At 39.9% G+C, this 20,463-nt stretch overlaps 1 protein-coding gene across 1 annotated transcript; it reads right to left on the reverse strand.

Moving 5' to 3' along the window:
* Positions 1-7,204: 7,204 nt before the first annotated feature.
* LOC133261203 (olfactory receptor 5P1-like) lies at positions 7,205-8,763 on the reverse strand. Its single transcript, XM_061439719.1, has 2 exons — positions 8,664-8,763; positions 7,205-8,034 (listed from the first exon to the last, which is right to left on the reverse strand). Exons 1-2 carry the CDS (start codon positions 8,761-8,763, stop codon positions 7,205-7,207), a joined length of 930 nt encoding a protein of 309 aa, XP_061295703.1.
* Between the last annotated feature and the right edge of the window lie 11,700 nt (positions 8,764-20,463).

The raw sequence follows: 20,463 nt of genomic DNA on the forward strand, positions 1-20,463 counted from the left end.
AATGGCAACCCACTCCAGTACTCTTGCCTGGAAAATCCCATGGACTGAGAAGCCTGGTAGGCTACAGTCGGAGATGACTGAGTGACTTCACTTTCACTTTTTCTTATATTAGTATCTCTAACCCTAATTTCTTCTGTAAGCTAACAGGTATCTGTATTTGGCAATAATAGCCATCTTAATGGTAAGGAGCCCAAAATGGAAATATTCTTATTTCCACATCAACCACAAAAATTTATCTTCCCATCTTGTGGCAGATTAAATAAAAACATACAACTTCTTTGCCATTCTTCCCATAGAGATGCAGCCTAATTTATTTCCTTTGAATCTGGACTGATCTTCATGGTATGCTATATATGTAGAATATAGTGGCAATAATAAACTGAGAATATTGAATCTTAGTGATTGGAAGTTTTGAAGCCTTTGCCTGGGTATCCTGGAAGATTTCTTCATGGAGCTTTGAGAGGTCAGAAAGATATTTGACTACCTCCATGAAAACCACTGATCTGAAGGAGATCAGCCCTGGGATTTCTTTGGAAGGAATGATGCTAAAGCTGAAGCTCCAGTACTTTGGCCACCTCATGCGAAGAGTTGACTCATTGGAAAAGACCCTGATGCTGGGAGGGATTGGGGGCAGGAGGAGAAGGGGACGACAGAGGATGAGATGGCTGGATGGCATCACAGACTCGATGGATGTGAGTCTGAGTGAACTCCGGGTGTTGGTGATGGACAGGGAGGCCTGGTGTGCTGCGATTCATGGGGTCACGAAGAGTTGGACACAACTAAGTGACTGAACTGAACTGAACTGATGAAAACCACATGAGAAAGAAACAGAGAGAAAGAGGTGACGAAACCAAACCTCCTACTCTCCCCCTTTTGTCACCAGGCATGTGAATGAAACCATCTTAGATTCTCCAGACTAGGCCAGCTGTCAGCTGACCGTGACAGAGCAATCTCAGTAAAGGTGGGAGACACAGAAGACTCACCCCTGGAATCTCACAGCCAAGACTCGCCTTAATTCCTGAACCATAACATCCTAATATATAGTGGAATAGGTGTTACTTTAAACACTAAGGTTTAGAGTCGTTTATTATGCAGTGTAGAACAGCTTATTACAACTTGACACCTGATAGGGAGATTTTGCTGTAACAGCACTCCACCTGCCCCACATGCATTAATAAGAGTCACTAGGTGAAATTCAGGTGGCATCTGGGCATGTCTCAAGAATCCAACGTAACTTTACTCAGATGCTTGGCTTTGAGACTTGATAGTGGGATGAAGTAGAATCAACCTTGAGGAGACTTTTAGCAATATCTGGAATGTTCTTATAAGGTGGAGAGGGCATGTAGGGTAGTAGGAAATATTTTTAAAAGTTAAAGCAAAGAAGACACTAGCCAGGCAGTGGTGGAATGTTTGTCAGTATTGTCACCAGCCATGAAATGGAAAATATAAAGCATACGTAATATGCTCTTGGGTTTGGCTGGGAAGATTTCCAAGAAAAATGCTAAAAATACTATCTATGTCTGATAGCTGTCTAAGCTAATGTATAAGAAGAGATATATGAACTTATGGAAAGGATTTGTTTGATTGATTCTTGAGAAAAAAAATTAAAAAAATAAGGAAGCCATATTTTGCACGGTTTGTAATTAAGGCTGCTTCTCATCCCTAATACCTTCCAAAGAAAAGATTCTCAAGATAAGAAATAGTTCCAGATCAAAGGTCAAATCCAGATTGGAGTGATAATTTTCCATGTCAAAATCTCAGAAAGATTTAAGACAACGTTGCCACTTTCAGTTATACAAAAGTCATTCTACGAATCTTGATGGTATATCTCATACACCATGTCTTTGTAAAATATGAGACTTTTAAAATCTTAAGGGAACTTTCTCATAAACACCTCAAAAAACTGCAGAGGATGAATTATCTGGAAGAGAATTATGAGAGTGGATTTGTCTAATTGAATGAATTATAATTTGATACACTGGAGTTTTTTAAAAAAAATCTAAGTTTTTTTTAAACAATTTTAAGACATAACTCACATACCAACAATTAACCCATTTAAAGGATACAAGTCAATAGTTTATATAGACTATTCACAGATATATGCAATGATCACAATGGTCAATTTTAGAACAGTTTCATCACCTAATAAAGAAATCCTACATCCTTTAGAATCACCCCACACACCCCATTTCTAGAATCTAAACTGACTTTAGTGATTTGTTTTACAAGTAGAAGACAGTATAAATAGTGTTGTGGGTCTCCTGAGGCTGGGTCATAGAAAACACTGCACCTTCCTTTTTATTCTCTTAAGGACTTGCTAGAGTCCTAAGACACCATGTGAGAAATCCAGCTACTCTGCTGGTAAGACCACATAGAAAGATTTTAAGACTATGGAGAATGAGAGGCTTTTAAGCCATCTGGCCAAGATGCCAAGCATCTGAGTAAAGTTACGTTGGATTCTTGAGACATGCCCAGATGCCACCTGAATTTCACCTAGTGACTCTTATTAATGCATGTGGGGCAGGTGGAGTGCTGAGCCCGATCCAATTAAAATTCCTGAGTCACAATATAATTGCAGCCATATATAACCTACATATCCCTTTTCTTCAGCTAATGAATGATATACAATTCACGTTCACCAAATAGTCTAAACCCCAAAATTTCTGAGGTCCTCTTAACTCCTTTTAATTTTAACCTCTCACACTAATTCATCAGCAAGCCCTTTTTGAATCTTTACCTAAACTAAATGTTGAATAGGTGAATTCCTCTCCAGCAAAACTGCAACCACCCTAGCACAATGCGGCAGCATCTCAGATCTTCACTAGTAACTTCACTGCCCTCTGTTCCCCCTTCACCCTCTTATGATTAACAAGAATGATCTTTAGAAAACATTCATATTGGAACTATTTAAAAAAACACTTAGTGGCTTTCCATTCCTTTTACAGTGAAACTCAAATATTTTTCCATGGCTAATGGAGCACCGCATGATCGATCCTTTCTGTGTATCTCTCTCTTCCTGGTTTGCCATGGCCTCTTTATTTCTTGAAATTCTCAGAATCTTTGCACGTGCTGTTTTCTCAGAATCTTTTCACTGCAGCTTTCTCTCTAGTCTCCATGTCAATGTGTCTTTCTTATCTTTCAGCATTCTGCTTAACTGTCACCTCCTCCAAGTGGCCTTCCCTGTCATACTCACTAAGAATTCACCACCCATACCAACAGTTACCTTTTCTAAGTCATATCAACCCGATTGATTTGTCTCTTCCATCCACTAATGTGTTCTACATCTATAATGTTTATTTATTCCCTAGTGTCTCTGCCACTAAAATCTAAACTACATGAGAACTCTACTCTGTTACACATTATATCTCTGTTCAATTTATCAAAATATCTTCAGTGCTTACTCAGTTTCTAGAGTATAGTAAGAGCTCAACTAGTGTTTTTGAAATAAATGAATGAATGACTATCCTATATGCTGTGCTGTGCTTGGTTGCTTAGTCGTGTCTTCTCTGTCCATGAGGATTCTCCAGGCAAGAATACTGGAGTGGGTAGCCTATTCCTTCTCCAGGAGATCTCCCCAACTCAGGAATCGAACCGAGGTCTCCTGCATTGCAGGCAGATTCTTTACCAGCTGAGCTACCAGGCAAGCCTGACTATCCCATATCTACATGTAACATAACCAAAATGCCTTGATTAAATGTTCCTCTTGTAGTTGGAGGTCACAATGGCAGGAAATTGTCAATGTTTGAGGCTCCCTCCTTAACTTTTCCCCAGTATTGCTATAATAAATATGCCAAGAGATATCTATAAATATTAACAGATCTCAAAATTGTTTGTCACATAATCCCAATTAGCAATGCTCACATGATAACTCAGGTAAAATACAAAAGACCTATGAACACACTGACCTCTGAATTATGGGTCCAAAATGCCCATAGGGAAGCTAGTCTTGTATTCAGGATTTGAGAGTTCATAATTAAAGCTCCAGAAGTCATGTGAGTCAGTATGCGCTTGGGATTTTTACAGGACAATTGCAACTGCTATTTATCAGCCATTCAGTATTCTACTAAAGCCTTGAAAGAGACTCAAAGCAAGTGATAATTCTGACTTCTAGCTCAAAACAGATGCCCAAAAGAGTGAAGCTATGTATTGCTGAGGTTACTCCTGTGTTTAGAACCTGACAAGATCAAATGGAAGCCTGCAAATCTGAATAGCCTAACCTTGGGGGACCTTTTCATATGTTATGATGATGAACTGAATAGTTATTAATGACCCAATGGAATTTTAATAATATGCCAGAAACTTCATTCTTTATGGTCATTTGCAGTGAGGGTTCCATAGTCACATAGCAGGGGGTGGAATGTGAGATAATAGAAATAAACCTGTGGTCTCTGCCCGCCACCCCCCCCCCCCTCCGTTACTAACACAGGGCTCTAACTCTTGTAATTTGCTTATGACAGGGGTGCTAGAAACATCTTTTGTTCAAATACTTGTTCTTTAACCTTGGTTCCTGACACAGGGCTCCTGAATTCATTGAAACCCCCTAGGTGATTGGAGTGTCTTTGTTTGAATGAGAAGACTCTTAGTGGGATTTTCTATAGCTTCTGGATAAGGACTGGTCACCAAGAAGATCAAACCGTTATTATAAACTTGGAACTTTATGTTCACATGTGTTTCTTCAGTGAGGCTGGAGAGGTTGGAGACTTTTTACATGGCCTCCATAAAACTCCTAAACTATGGGGCAGAGAGCTTCCAATTTGGTCAACAGATTCCCAGGCTAGAAGGGTTATGCACTTCAGATTATACACTTCAGCTTCCTGATAATAGAAACTCCTGACCTAGAGACCCTTCCAGACCTGGTGCGGTGTGTCTCTCCATCTGACTGTTAATTTATCCTTTATAGTATCTTGTATCTTAAACTGGTAAATATAAGCAGATGCTTCAGAGAATTTTCTTGTCATTCTAGCAAACTCTCACAGCTGGAAGAGGCTTGTGGCAATCCTTGACTTTGTAGCCAAGTTGGACAAAAGTGTGGGTACCTTGGGGACCCATTACTTGCAATTGGTGTCAGAAGGGAGGGCAGAGTTGTGTAACTGAGCTTTAAGCCTGGAAGTCTGGCCCTACCTCCAGCAGTTAGTGTCACAATTGAATGAAAGGATAAAGCATCAGTTTGATGTCTGGATATTAGAACATACCGGTATTCCAGTTGGTTGGTATGGGGGGAAAAGACCACAAAGTTGGTGTCAAAAGTGTGATTAGAGAAAGTTTTCTTTATCCATTATTTGATCAGTTCACATGTTTAATTTATGCTTGTTTCATTTAGTCTTTGTATGTTTCCACTTAAAATTTGCCAGAATATGATACATACTCTACATTTTAACTTCAGTTCATTTCAGTCTCTCAGTCATGTCTGACTCTTTACAACCGCATGGACTGCAGCACACCAGGCTTCCCTGTCCATGACCAACTCCTGGAGCTTGCTCAAACTCATGTCCGTTGAGTCAGTGATGCCATCCAACCATCTCATCCTCTGTTGTCCCCTTCTCCTCCTGCCTTCAATCTTTCTCAGCATCAGGGTCTTTTCTAATGAGTCCATTCTTTGCATCAGGTGGCCAAAGCATTGTAGCTTCTGCTGAAGCTGATGAGTCTTCTCCAACACCACAGTTCAAAAACCTCTATACTTAGCAGCATTAACATAACAATGTATTATAAATAATATCCCATTTGCTTCTTTCTGTGTCTCCCAATCCTCACCTGTTTTGCCCCATTACACTGAGTCAAGGATTTTTATAATCTAAGTCTTTCTTTCAGATGCTCTAAAAAGTTGTCTCAGTATTTACATTGAGTTTGGAGTTCCTGAACTCCAGAAAAATCCCTCTTCACCCTTCCAGTCTCATGGTGATGATGTAGATTATTATGTAAGTAATACATTTACCACAATCTTTGGCAACACTTCTAGTTTAATTAATGGGTATTAATTTTTATACATCTAGCTTATGGAACCATGAATGTTAGCATATTAATTGCAATCTCTAGAATTCAAAGATACTGATTTAAATTTCTACAGCTAAGGAAAACTACATTATTCCAAATGGGAGTATTTATTTGTAACATGTGCTTAAATATGATTAGAAGAAAGTGTTAGTCGCTCAGTCATGTCCAGCTCTTTACAAGTCCATGGATGGTAGCCTGCCAGGCTCCTCTGTCCATGTGATTCTCCAGGCAAGAATACTGGAGTGAATTGGATTCCATTCTCCAAGAAATCTTCCCAACACAGGGATTGAACCCAGGTCTCCTTCATTGCAGGCAGATTCTCTACCATCTGAGCTAAATATGGTTAGATTTCCAGTCAAATCATGTAATTGTGGTGTCCAGATCTTATTCACTATAGATATAAATCAATCCGGTTTCCATTCTCATCCTTGTGTTTAGAGTCCTCACAGTTTAGACTTACTTGGTAGTAGAGTTTGTTCAGAAGACTGACTTAAAAGAATAGCTTTAGGCTTGCTTGTCCTATTCAAATCCTGTAGATCAGTAACAGTGCTGAAGTCCTTGGACTGATTGTTGTTTAGAGCAGATCAAATGCATGAATCAGAGGACTTGATTCCAAGTGAATCAGAGACTTGAGTCCATGTCTCTCAAAACAAACTATTGAATATCCCTGAGACTCAGCAGTTTCATCTGTAAAATTGAGGTAAATTGTTAGTAAGCAGCATAATAAGATTGCTGTGAGAATTAATTGAAGAAACATTGTGGTTTAGACTCAGGCTTTCTGGATTCAGAGACTGATTGCACAGCTTCCTAGCTGCATCAGTCTGGGCAATCTATTTAATGTCTCTGTGTGCCAGATAATTTATTTGTCAAATGGAAATAACAGAACTATCATTATAGGATTTTTATGAGAAATAAGCCAGCTAACATACCATTGTGCTAGAATAGGGTCTGGCATATTATAAGTAGAACTTACTGTTTGCTAAGTAAATTAAAGTCCTAGGCATCTACAAGTTAATATGTAATAGTGAAAATAATTGCTATCATTATTACTAATTCCAAGATATCTACCAACTGGTTTATAAGTGCATATAAGGGAGAATAAGAAGTATTATGATTTCATTTTAAGCAAACAGTAAATCAGTATTTGATAGGTTCTAAGTGTGCTATTGGTAAACAAAGGTTTATAGGTCATCAGAAATGTTAAGAACAAATCCTAAGAGTATAGTCTGACACTTGCCTTTCTCAGGGCCTCCTTTACATCTCTGTTCCTCAGACTGTCAATGAGGGGGGTCAATCTGGGGATCACCCCTGTGTAGAACACAGACACTACCCTGTTCTGCTCAGTTGAGTAGCTGGATTTGGGCATCACATAAATGAAGGTAATTGTTCCATAGTAGAGAGTGACTGCAGTGAGGTGAGAGGTGCAGGTGGAGAAGGCCTTGTGTCTCCCTTCAGTGGAGCGCATCTTCAGGATGGTGTTGAGGATGCAGATGTAAGAGAGAGCTATGACAGACACTGTGACCACAATGATAGGTCCAGAGGACATGGAAGGGATAATTTCAATAGTGGAGACATCTGAGCAGGAAAGTTTCAACAGAGGGGAGAAGTCACAGAAAAAGTGGTCTACCTGTGTTGGCCCACAGAAAGACAGAGTCAGTAAGCAACTAGCAAATGTACAAGCATTGACACACCCACGCAGGTAGGATACCCCAACCAAGAGAACACAGACTCTGGGGGACATGTGGGTGGAGTAGAGCAGGGGTAAGCAGATGGCCACATACCGGTCATAGGCCATGGCAGCCATTAGGAAGCACTCAGCTGTCCCAAACATGACCACAAAACACAGTTGGGCTTCACAGCCAGCAGCAGTGAAGGTCACTCCTTGTTTCAGGAATCCTATAAGCATCATAGGTGTGACGGATGTGGTACACCCACTGTCCACAAAAGCCAAATGACTGAGGAAGAGGTACATTGGAGTGTGAAGCTGGAAACAGTTCCTTATTAAAATAATTATGCTGATATTGCCTACTAAGGTGACAGCATCAGTTCAATTCAGTTCAATCGCTCAGTCGTGTCCGACTCTTTGCAACCCCATGAATCGCAGCACGCCAGGCCTCCCTGTTCATCACCACAGACTCATGTCCATCGAATCAGTGATGCCATCCAGCCATCTCATCCTCTGTTGTCCCCTTCTCCTCCTGCCCCCAATCCCTCCCAGCATCAGAGTCTTTTCCAATGAGTCAATTCTTCGCATGAGGTGGCCAAAGTACAGGAGTTTCAGCTTTAGCATCATTCCTCCCAAAGAAATCCCAGGGCTGATCTCCTTCAGAATGGACTGGTTGGATCTCCTTGCAGCCAAGGGACTCTCAAAAGTCTTCTCCCACACCACAGTTCAAAAGCATCAATTCTTCAGCGCTCAGCCTTCTTCACAGTCCAACTCTCACATCCATACATGACCACAGGAAAAACCATAGCCTTGACTAGATGGACCTTTGTTGGCAAAGTAATGTCTCTGCTTTTGAATATGCTATCTAGGTTGGTCATAACTTTCCTTCCAAGGTGTAAGCATCTTTTAATTTCATGGCTGCAGTCACCATCTGCAGTGATTTTGGAGCGAGCCCCCAAAAATAAAGTCTGACACAGTTTCCACTGTTTCCCCATTTATTTCCCATAGATTCCTAGAAATATCACCAAAAAGACACAAAGTGTAGGATCCTCTGTTAACTCCCAAAGGATGAACTCTGTCACACTGGTGAGGTTTCTAAACTTCATGTCCTCTGAGAATTGTTTCTGTTGAGGGATATTTGAACATTCATTTTAAAAAAATATTTTCATTCTATACATTCTTGGTTTTCTTTGGTTATTCATTACACTTATTCATAATAATTTCCCCCTCTGCCTAGCTGTAAGTATGGTGCTGTACAGGATTCTTTTGTCCCTTTACACAAAAGAAGAATGATTCAACCTCAGTCTCTGGGAACTCAGTTATATTCTTTTATTTATCCAATGTTTATTCTAAAATCCCTTTCCAAGCTTTATTTGTAGAAAGATCTGTCTCCCAAGATCCAGGTCTATAGTTCCAGTTATCCGGGAAGTCTCCAGTTAGAAATCTCACAACTCAAACTCAGCCTCCTCCAGATCAAACTCATCCTTTCATTAAACCATCCTCCTATGTCCTGTGTTTATGGAATGATACCACAATCCCCCAAATCTCTCATGTCTGAAGCATGGAAATGATCCTAACCTTCTTCCTCTCATTGTACCACATCTAATAGAATCCTATTGATACTGTCTATAATTTACTCCTCCAATCTATTTATCCATTCCTGTATTTCCACTGCTAGTGTCCCTACTGTAGGTGAGGCCTTATTCATTTTTTTCTTTTATTTTATTCATCTGTTTGTCTCTGTCTTCATTCTTCTGCCATTATAATTCACAGTACATCTGCCAAAGTGATCTCTTGCTGAAGTAAAAAGGCGATGCCACAGTGGTCCTTTCAAGTCTTTCCTGATTTCTGTAGCCTCCGAGATGAAACGTAACCTCCTTAGCACAGCTCAGTATACACTTTCTGATGTATCCCCTGCATATGACTCTGCTTCTCAGTATGTTTCCATCCGACACTTCCACAAATCTAATCTTCCTGAAGTATTTAGAGTCTCTTTAGTCCATCTATCTTATTTGGCCTTTAATTCTTGTTCTTCCACTTGGATGGTCCCCAACATCCCACTAATATTATACCAGGTGACTTCTACTCATTCTTCAAGTTCATTTCTCTACAACATCTACTCTGACATCTAAGGTGTAATCAGATAAATTTCCTTTGTGTTGACGTCATGCTTTGAAGATGTTTAGGTTGCCATTCTTTGTACTGGATTATGGAATTTTGTTTTGTTTTTTGCTTGCTTACATTTTATTCCTCCAAATTAATACATAGACTCCTCAAATGGTGTGCATTCCTATATCACGAATAACTAGTGTTTGGGAGTAATATGTGCTGGAGAAAACTTGTTATGTGAATTTCTGCATGATTAATATAATGCATATGCCAGGTGGAATATACATCCCAACTCCTTCATTTATGGAGCTTCATATTCTATTCTTAATTACTTTTTGAACTATATCTCCCTATATACCTCTTTGCTACTTTTGTGCTTTTAAGAGTCATGTTAACCCAACCAGTGTTTTTCTACTCAGTGTTATTATTTTTATTTTTCATAGAAAGACAATTTTCTGCTAACATTATTTCAGTTCTTAAGATTTGAAACATTTACCATAAATGATAAATATAAGTACCAAATATTTTCACAATTCTTAATTTATTAAAAATTCCTTACTTTAGAATATGAGCGTTTAGTGTTTCCAGTGGTGAGACTTCGACAAAATCAGTTGTGAGGTATTATGAACCAACAGCTGAGAATGTACAGCTCATTACAGAATCGTTATATGTTTTTGATTGATCTTCCTTAAGTGCACTTAAATTACTCTCTAGTGGCAAGCAAGGTTACTGCCAGGAGTGTTAATTCTATCATGAAAACTATGTTTTTAGTTTTATGAAATGTTCTCTATGAGTTTAATTGCACAAACCATCTCCTTTCAGTATCAAAGCAATGATACTTGATTGCAGCCAGCACACCTCCACTGCCTTCCCTTTACCAAAATTAACATTCATAGATCCGTTGCCCATTCCACCGGTGGCACACTTTCCAGAGCCCTCACAGTTCTGCTCTCAGCTTCTGAACATACTCTCAGTTGAGGACTGAGCCAAGCACCGAGCAGCATGTGTGCTCTTTGCCTTCTGACTCAAGCGGAGTTAAGTGGGGCCAATCCTGCATTCACTGCACACACAGTGGGCTTCAGTCTGTGCTGACAGCAGTCACGGAGACTGGAGATGGAAAGTCCAGATCCTCCCAGTGGCCACTTGTTTTCACTTGCATATGACACTTAAATCTCTCTGACTCCCAGGTTTTTTTTTTAAATTTATAAAATGGGAGAATTGTCCCCATATAACATCTTTGTTGTGAGATTAAAAAAAATGACAGCTGCAAAGTATTTAAAGGTGTTTGGTCATACATCAGAGCTAAGTAACTATCTTTAATTAAGTAAAAAGGAAATTTGGATAGATTTTCAATTGTTTAAAATTTTTATGAGGAGTATAATGTAAGTTTTCTTTCAACACATCAGGAGATTTTCCACAAATCCAAAAGAAGTCAGGAAATATAGGATCTGATGGCTTCTTAGTTCTGGACCATGTCATTCATAATCACATGAATAATATGACAATTGATTCTTGCCTTTCCCTTCCTCTTCACTGACTACCTAGGGAACTTTCTAGAACTCTGTGGCATCTCTGGGGATGCATCTTTGTGGCATTCATGCTTCAGGTTCTGATTTGGGAATTATGACTCTCCCCAATCCTTTCCTCAATGATTCGGTCATATTTGTTGATGATTAGGGGTCGTTGATGATTAGGCTTAGAGCCTCATGCAACCTGAATATCAGACAATTTCTTCCTGGTTTCCTTTGCACAGCTGCACAAGCTTAGCAGTAGTTTTGGCTGCCACAGACCATTTACACTGCTCTGGGGTCTCCTAGGAAGTCTGCTTTCGGGACACAGAATGACCATTCTGCAGTACATTTCTTTTTTTTTTTTTCCTTAATTTTTTTTTTTAATTAGAGGATAGTTGCTTTACAATGTTGTGGTTTCTTGCATACAACCTAATGAATAAGCCATACATATACATATGACCCCTCCTTCTTAACCTTCCTGCCACCACCTACCCCACCCCAACCCTCTAGGTAATCACACAGCACCAATGTGAGCTCCCTCTATTACCTAACAACTTCCCACTAGCCATCTATTTTACTTGCGGTAGTGTATATGTTTCAGTGCTACTCTCTCAATTCACCCCACCCTCTCCTTCCCTCCTCCATGTCCACAAGTCTGTTTTCCATGTCTGTGTCTCTAGTCCTTGCAGTGCAAATCTTGCTAATGCCACAGTTGCCACAGGAGTCATGAAACAAAGTTGTTGAGTTTCTTTTATTTTTAATTTTTCATTAAACAAACAAAAATTTAAATTATTTAAATAAAATCCATGATTACTACACTCACCTTTTAGAGCCAAAATTGCTGTTGCTGAATTCCAAATAGAATTTTATAAAGCAGATGTTTCCCACTTACTTTTACAAGCAGTTGTGCACTGACTACCTGACAATATTAACCGTGAAATGCTCTCTTCCATTTAGGAACATAGTTACATACATTCTGTGATATGAGCATTTTTGTTTGTTTGTTTGTTTTTTAATGTGTGTTGGAAGGAAAAGAAAGGTTCTAATAGAATCCCCTAGGGCTTTTGTTGCTTGCCCCTTTGAGGTAAGTTCCTGGGACTGTTCTGCAGAAATGACTCATGGAGCCAGGTGTCTCATTAAGGTGGCATAAATGGAAGGTCCAGTTCCTAACAAAAGGTGTATTTCTGAGGATCCTGATGGAGGCTTTGTCCAGAAACTTGGAGAAAAAACTGTCAAAATAGAAATTTGGTGGGAGATGGGGATCAGAGTCAGTGCCACCAGGGCTCTAATTTCCTCTCTGTAGACAAAACAGTTTATTTAATTGAGGACATCAAGTAGTGGAGAAAGTCCTGAGTAAGCAGAAAGTAAGCAGAACAAAGCACAGTCCACTGTTACTCAAAGTGTATTAATAGTCCTTGGGTTGGTGCTGACTGGCAAATTCTTTATTGTCAGTCCAGGACCCAATAAGAACAGGAGTTGTAGGGAACTGTTTGTACTCTTTATAGCAATTTGGGAAAGTAATTTCAAGTGTGTTGACTCCAGTAATTTTAAAAAATGAGTTTATATTTTGTATTTTAGTTTTTATTATTTTTTGCAGTAGTCCTCCTTTTACTATCTTCCTAAGAAGTATTAACATATGGATGCTTAGGAAAGAGTGATCCTTTATTTAAATAGTTTGAGAAACACTAGGCTTGCCTTTTGTATCTGGGTCCAAAGGGACTCTCAAGAGTCCTCTCCAACATCACAGTTCAAAAGCATCAGTTCTTCGGTCTCAGCTTTCTTTATGGTCCAACCCTCATATCTGTACGTGACTACTGGAAAAACCATAGCTTTGACTATACAGACATTTGTCAGAAAAGTAATGTCTGTGTTTTTTAATACACTGCTTAGGTTTGTCACAGGTTTTCTTCCAAGAAACAAGTGTCTTTTAATTTCATGGCTGCAGTCACTATCTGCAGTGATTTTGGAGCCCCCCAAAATAAAGTCTGTCACTGTTTCCATTGTTTCCCCATCTATATGCCATGAAGCAATGGGTCCTCATGCCCTGATCTTTGTTTTTTGAATGTTGAGTTTTAAGCCAGCTTTTTCACTCTTCTCTTTCACTTTCATTAAGAGGCTCTTTAGTTCCTCTTCTCTTTCTGCCATAAGGTTGGTGTCATCTGTATATCTGAGGTTATTGGTATTTCTCCTGGCAATCTTGATTCCAGCTTGTGCTTCATTCAGCCTGGCATTTTGCATGATGTACTCTGCATATGAGCTAAATAAAAAAGGTGACAATATACAGTCTTGACACACTCCTTTCCCAATTTGAACAGTCTGTTGTTCCATATTCGGTTCTAACTGTTGCTTCTTGACCTGTATACAGGTTTCTCAGGAGGTAAGTAAATGTAGTCTGGTATTCACATCTCTTTAAGAATATCCACAGTTTGTTGTTATCTCCACAATCAAAGGCTTTCATGTAGTCAATGAAGCAGAACTAGATATTTTTCTGGAATTCTCTTGCTTTTCCTAGGTCCATTGGATGTTGGCAATTTGATCTCTGGCTCCTCTGCCTTTTCTAAATCCAGCTTGAACATCTGGAAGTCTCAGTTCATGTACTGTTGAAGCATCACCTGGGGATATTTGAGCATTACCTTGCTAGCATGTGAGATGAGTACAATTGTGCAGTCATTTGAGCCTTCTTTGGCATTGCCTTTCTTAGGGATTGGAATGAAAACTGACCTTTTCCAGTCTCTAGCCACTGCTGAGTTTTCCAAATTTGCTGGCGTACTGAGTGCAGCACTTTCAAGGAATCATCTTTTAGGATTTGAAACAGCTAAACTGGAAATCTATCACCTCCACTAGCTTTGTTCATAGTGATGCTTCCTAAGGCCCACTTTACTTTGTATTCCAGGATGTCTGGCTCTAGGTGAGTGCTCACACCATCGTGATTATCTGGGTCATGAAGATCTTTTTTGTACAGTTCTTCTGTGTATTCTTGCCACCTCTTCTTAATATCTTCTGCTTCTGTTAGGTCCATACCATTTCTGTCCTTTATCGAGCCCATCTTTGCATGAAATGTTCCCTTGGTATCTCTAATTTTCTTGAAGAGATGTCTAGTCTTTCCCATTCTATTATTTTCCTCTATTTCTTTGCACTGATCACTGAGGAAGGCTTTCTTATCTCTCCTTGCTATTCTTTGGAAATCTGCATTCAAATGGGTATATCTTTCCTTTTCTCCTTTGCTTTTTGCTTCTCTTCTTTTCACAGCTATTTGTAAGGCCTCCTCAGACAGCCATTTTGCTTTTTTGCATTTCTTCTTCTTGGGGATGGTCTTGCTCCCTGTCTCCTGTACAATATCACAAAGCTCCATCCATAGTTCTTCAGACACTCTGTCTATTAGATCTAGTCCCTTAAATCTATTTGTCACTTCTACTGTATAATCTTAAGGGATTTGATTTAGGTCATACCTGAATGGTCTAGTGCTTTTCCCTACTTTCTTCAATTTTAGTCTAATTGGCAATAAGGAGTTCATGATCTAAGCTGCAGTCAGCTCCCAGTCTTGTTTTTGTTGACTGTATAGAGCTTCTCCATCTTTAACTGCAAAGAATATAATCAATCTGATTTTGGTGTTGGCCATCTGGTGATGTCCATCCTCAGAATCTTCTCTTGTGTTGTTGGAAGAGGGTGTTTGCTATGACCAGTGCATTTTCTTGACAAAACTCTATTAGCCTTTGCCTTGCTTCATTCTGTACTCCAAAGCCAAATTTGCATGTTACTCCAGGTGTTTCTTGAGTTCCTACTTTTGTATTCCAGTCCCTTATAATGAAAAGGACATCTTTTTTAGATGTTAGTTGTAAGAGGTTTTGTAGATCTTCATAGAACCATTCAACTTCAGCTTCTTCAGCATTACTGGTTGGGGCATAGACTTGGATTCCTGTGATATTGAATGGTTTGCCTTGGAAACGAACAGAGATCATTCTGTCATTTTTGAGATTGCATCCAAGTACTGCATTTCAGACTCTTTTGTTGACTATGGTGGCGACTCCATTTCTTCTAAGGGATTCCTGCCCACAGTAGTAGATATAATGGTCATCTGAGTTAAAATCACTCATTCCAGTCCATTTTAGTTTGCTGATCCCTAGAATGTTGACTTTCACTCTTGCCATCTCCTGTTTGACCACTTCCAATTTGCCTTGATTCATGGACCTAAGATTCCAGGTTCCTATGCAATATTGCTCTTTACAGCATCAGACCTTGCTTCTATCACCAGTCCCATCCACAACTGGGTGTTGTTTTTGCTTTGGCTCTGTCCCTTCATTCTTTCTGGAGTTATTTCTCCACTGATCTCCACTAGCATATTAGGCATCTACCGACCTTTCGGTAGGTAAGAGTTCATCTTTCAGTGTCCTATTTTTTGCCTTTTCATACTGGTCATGGGGTTCTCAAGGCAAGAATACTGAAGTGGTTTGCCATTCCCTTCTCCAGTGGACCACGTTTTGTCAGAACTCTCCACCATGACCTGTCTGTCTTGGGTGGCCCTACACGACATGGCTTAGTTTCATTGAGTTACACAAGGCTGTGGTCCATATAATAACAATAAACTGTGGAAAATTCTGAAAGAGATGGAAATACCAGACCACCTGACCTGCCTCTTGAGAAACCTATATGCAGGTCAGGAAGCAACAGTTAGAACTGGACATGTGAAAGGTTGTTGTTGAATCACACAAAGACGCCGGGATTCTTGGCCCCTGGAGGAGGAGAATTCAATCCGGGGCCAGAGACAAGGCTTGATCGCTCAGAGCTTTTGTGTAATAAAGTTTTATTAAAGTATAAAGGAGATAGAGAAAGCTTCTGACATAGGCATCAGAAGGGGGCAGAAAGAGTATCCCCCTGTTAGTCTTCAGCTGGATGTTATATAGTCACTAGTAGTCTGTTAATGAAAGAAAGCAATGTCTTAAAACTCAGAGTGGCACCAGGCTCCTCACCCATAAGATGCATTTTGGAATAATCTTGGCACCAAATGGTTTATCCTGGACCATAAAATAATTAACTTGAATCTTGAAGAAGGGCAGACCACCATACAAATAGTTTCATTTACATAGATTAGGGGAACAATATCTGAGTATAACATACTGGTTTGTCAAGTAGGTTCTGAGCCAAGAGGCGGAAAGCACTTGAGGACAGAGTCTGGGGTAAATGCATAGTACATTAGCATAGCTTAAGAGAAACATTTCCATAAGAAAAACGCATTGGTTATCTCTGCTGCTACTGCTGCTTCAGTCCTGTCCTACTCTGTGCGACCCCAGAGACGGCAGCCCTCCAGGCTCCCCTGTCCCTGGGATTCTCCAGGCAAGAACACTGGAGTGGGTTGCCATTTCCTTCTGCAGTGCATGAAAGGGAAAAGTGAAAGTGAAGTTGCTCAGTCATGTCCAACTCTTCGGGACCCCATGGACTGCAGCCTACCAGGCTCCTCCGTCCATGGGATTTTCCAGGCGAGAGTACTGGAGTGGGTTGCCATTGCCTAGGCTTGAGAATAGTTAACTTCAGGTGAAACCAGGTGTCATTATGGCAACACAGTATTTTAAGAGAAACCTCCTTTTAAATTTGTATAGAGAAGGAAAAAATATTGCTAGTTTGTTTCTTTCTGCCGCTTAAGAGAGATAAAAATGTCTGACACTTGCAGGCTATTTCCTCCGTTTGGAGACCCCTGGCCTTCCTGCCTGTTACCCTCTCACATGGAACAACAGACTGGTTCCAAATAGGAAAAGGAGTACATCAAGGCTGTATATTGTCACCCTGCTTATTTAACTTATATGCAGAGTACATCATAAGAAACGCTGGGCTGGAAGAAGCACAAGCTGGAATCAAGATTGCCGGGAGAAATATCAGTAACCTCAAATATGCAGATGACACCACCCTTATGGCAGAAAGTGAAGAGGAACTAAAAAGCCTCTTGATGAAAGTGAAAGAGGAGAGTGGAAAGTTGGCTTAAAGCTCAACATTCAGAAAACGAAGATCATGGCATCCGGTCCCATCACTTCATGGGAAATAGATGGGGAAACAGTGGAAACAGTGTCAGACTTTATTTTGGGGGGCTCCAAAATCACAGCAGATGGTGACTGCAGCCATGAAATTAAAAGACGCTTACTCCTTGGAAGGAAAGTTATGTCCAACCTAGATAGCATATTCAAAAGCAGAGACATTACTTTGCCAACTAGGTCCATCTAGTCAAGGCTATGGTTTTTCCAGTGGTCATGTATGGATGTGAGGATTGGACTGTGAAGAAAGCTAAGCGCCGAAGAATTGATGCTTTTGAACTGTGGTGTTGGAGAAGACTCTTGAGAGTCCCTTGGACTGCAAGGAGATCCAACCAGTCCATTCTAAAGGAGATCAGCCCTGGGATTTCTTTGGAAGGAATGATGGTAAAGCCGAAACTCCAATACTTTGGCCACCTCATGCGAAGAGTTGACTTATTGGAAAAGACTGTGATGCTGGGAGGGATTGGGGGCAGGAGGAGAAGGGGACGACAGAGGATGAGATGGCTGGATGGCATCACCGACTTGATGGATGTGAGTTTGAGTGAACTCTGGAGTTGGTGATGGACAGGGAGGCCTGGCGTGCTGCAATTCATGGGGTCACAAAGAGTCGGACACGACTCAGCAACTGAACTGAACTGAACTGTGGTTCATATGATCAGATTGGCTAGTTTTCTGTGGTTGTTGTTTCAGTCTGTCTGCACTCTGATGCCCTCTCTCAGCACCTACTGTCTTACTGGGGTTTCTGTTACCTTGGACGTGGGATATCTCTTCAGGGCTGCTCCAGCAAAGCACAGCTGTTGCTCTTTGCCTTGGGCGTGGGGTATCTCCTCTCGGCTGCTCGCCACTCAAGCTCCACTACATTGTTGCAAATGGCAGAATTCCATTCCTTTTTTGGGGGCTGGGTAATATTCCACTGTAGGTATCATGTGTGTATGTGTGCATGTGTGTGTGTGTATCCTTGTTAAAAGTTTCACTTTGTTCATCTATTCTTTTTTTTTTTTTTTAACTTTTTTTATTTTTAAAATTTAGAAAGGGCCTTCCCAGCGCACCAGCCCCAAGCATCCAGCATCGTGCACTGAACCTGGACTGGCATCTCGTTTCATACATGACATTTCACATGTTTCAATGCCATTCTCCCAAATCTTCCCACCCTCTCCCACAGAGTCCATAAGACTGTTCTATACATCAGTGTCTCTTTTGCTGTCTCGTATACAGGGTTATCGTTACCATCTTTCTAAATTCCATATATATGCGTTAGTATACTGTATTTATGTTTTTCCTTCTGGCTTACTTCACTCTGTATAATAGGCTCCAGTTTCATCCACCTCATTAGAACTGATTCAAATGTATTCTTTTTAATGGCTGAGTAATACTCCATTGTGTATATGTACCACTGCTTTCTTTATCCATTCATCTGCTGATGGACATCTAGGTTGCTTCCATGTCCTGGCTATTATAAACAGTGCTGCGATGAACATTGGGGTACACGTGTCTCTTTCCCTTCTGGTTTCCTCAGTGTATATGCCCAGCAGTGGGATTGCTGGATCATAAGGCAGTTCTATTTCCAGTTTTTTAAGGAATCTCCACACTGTTCTCCATAGTGGCTGTACCAGTCTGCATTCCCACCAACAGTGTAAGAGGGTTCCCTTTTCTCCACACCCTCTCCAGCATTTATTATTTGTAGACTTTTGGATCGCAGCCATTCTGACGGGTGTAAAATGGTACCTCATAGTGGTTTTGATTTGCATTTCTCTGATAAAGAGTGATGTTGAGCATCTTTTCAAGTGTTTGTTAGCCATCTGTATATCTTCTTTGGAGAAATGTCTATTTAGATCTTTGGCCCACTTTTTGATTGGGTCATTTATTTTTCTGGAGTTGAGCTGTAGGAGTTGCTTGTATATTTTTGAGATTAGTTGTTTGTCGGTTGCTTCATTTGCTATTATTTTCTCCCATTCTGAAGGCTGTCTTTTCACCTTGCTAATAGTTTCCTTTGATGTGCAGAAGCTTTTAAGTTTAATTAGGTCCCATTTGTTTATTTTTGCTTTTATTTCCAATATTCTGGGAGGTGGGTCATAGAGGATCCTGCTGTGATGTATGTCAGAGAGTGTTTTGCCTATGTTCTCCTCTAGGAGTTTTATAGTTTCTGGTCTTATGTTGAGATCTTTAATCCATTTTGAGTTTATTTTTGTATATGGTGTTAGAAAGTGTTCTAGTTTCATTCTTTTACAAGTGGTTGACCAGATTTCCCAGCACCACTTGTTAAAGAGATTGTCTTTAATCCACTGTATATTCTTGCCTCCTTTGTCAAAGATAAGGTGTCCATATGTGCGTGGATTTATCTCTGGGCTTTCTATTTTGTTCCATTGATCTATATTTCTGTCTTTGTGCCAGTACCATACTGTCTTGATAACTGTGGCTTTGTAGTAGAGCCTGAAGTCAGGTAGGTTGATTCCTCCAGTTCCATTCTTCTTTCTCAAGATCGCTTTGGCTATTCGAGGTTTTTTGTATTTCCATACAAATTGTGAAATTATTTGTTCTAGCTCTGTGAAGAATACTGTTGGTAGCTTGATAGGGATTGCATTGAATCTATAAATTGCTTTGGGTAGTATACTCATTTTCACTATATTGATTCTTCCAATCCATGAACATGGTATATTTCTCCATCTATTAGTGTCCTCTTTGATTTCTTTCACCAGTGTTTTATAGTTTTCTATATATAGGTCTTTAGTTTCTTTAGGTAGATATATTCCTAAGTATTTTATTCTTTTTGTTGCAATGGTGAATGGAATTGTTTCCTTAATTTCTCTTTCAGTTTTCTCATTATTAGTGTATAGGAATGCAAGGGATTTCTGTGTGTTGATTTTATATCCTGCAACTTTACTATAATCATTGATTAGTTCTAGTAATTTTCTGGTGGAGTCTTTAGGGTTTTCTATGTAGAGGATCATGTCATCTGCAAATAGTGAGAGTTTTACTTCTTCTTTTCCAATTTGGATTCCTTTTATTTCTTTTTCTGCTCTGATTGCTGTAGCCAAAACTTCCAAAACTATGTTGAATAGTAATGGTGAAAGTGGGCACCCTTGTCTTGTTCCTGACTTTAGAGGAAATGCTTTCAATTTTTCACCATTGAGGATAATGTTTGCTGTGGGTTTGTCATATATAGCTT

The sequence above is a fragment of the Bos javanicus genome, chromosome 15, assembly GCF_032452875.1.
Source record: "Bos javanicus breed banteng chromosome 15, ARS-OSU_banteng_1.0, whole genome shotgun sequence".
Classification (NCBI taxonomy): domain Eukaryota; kingdom Metazoa; phylum Chordata; class Mammalia; order Artiodactyla; family Bovidae; genus Bos; species Bos javanicus.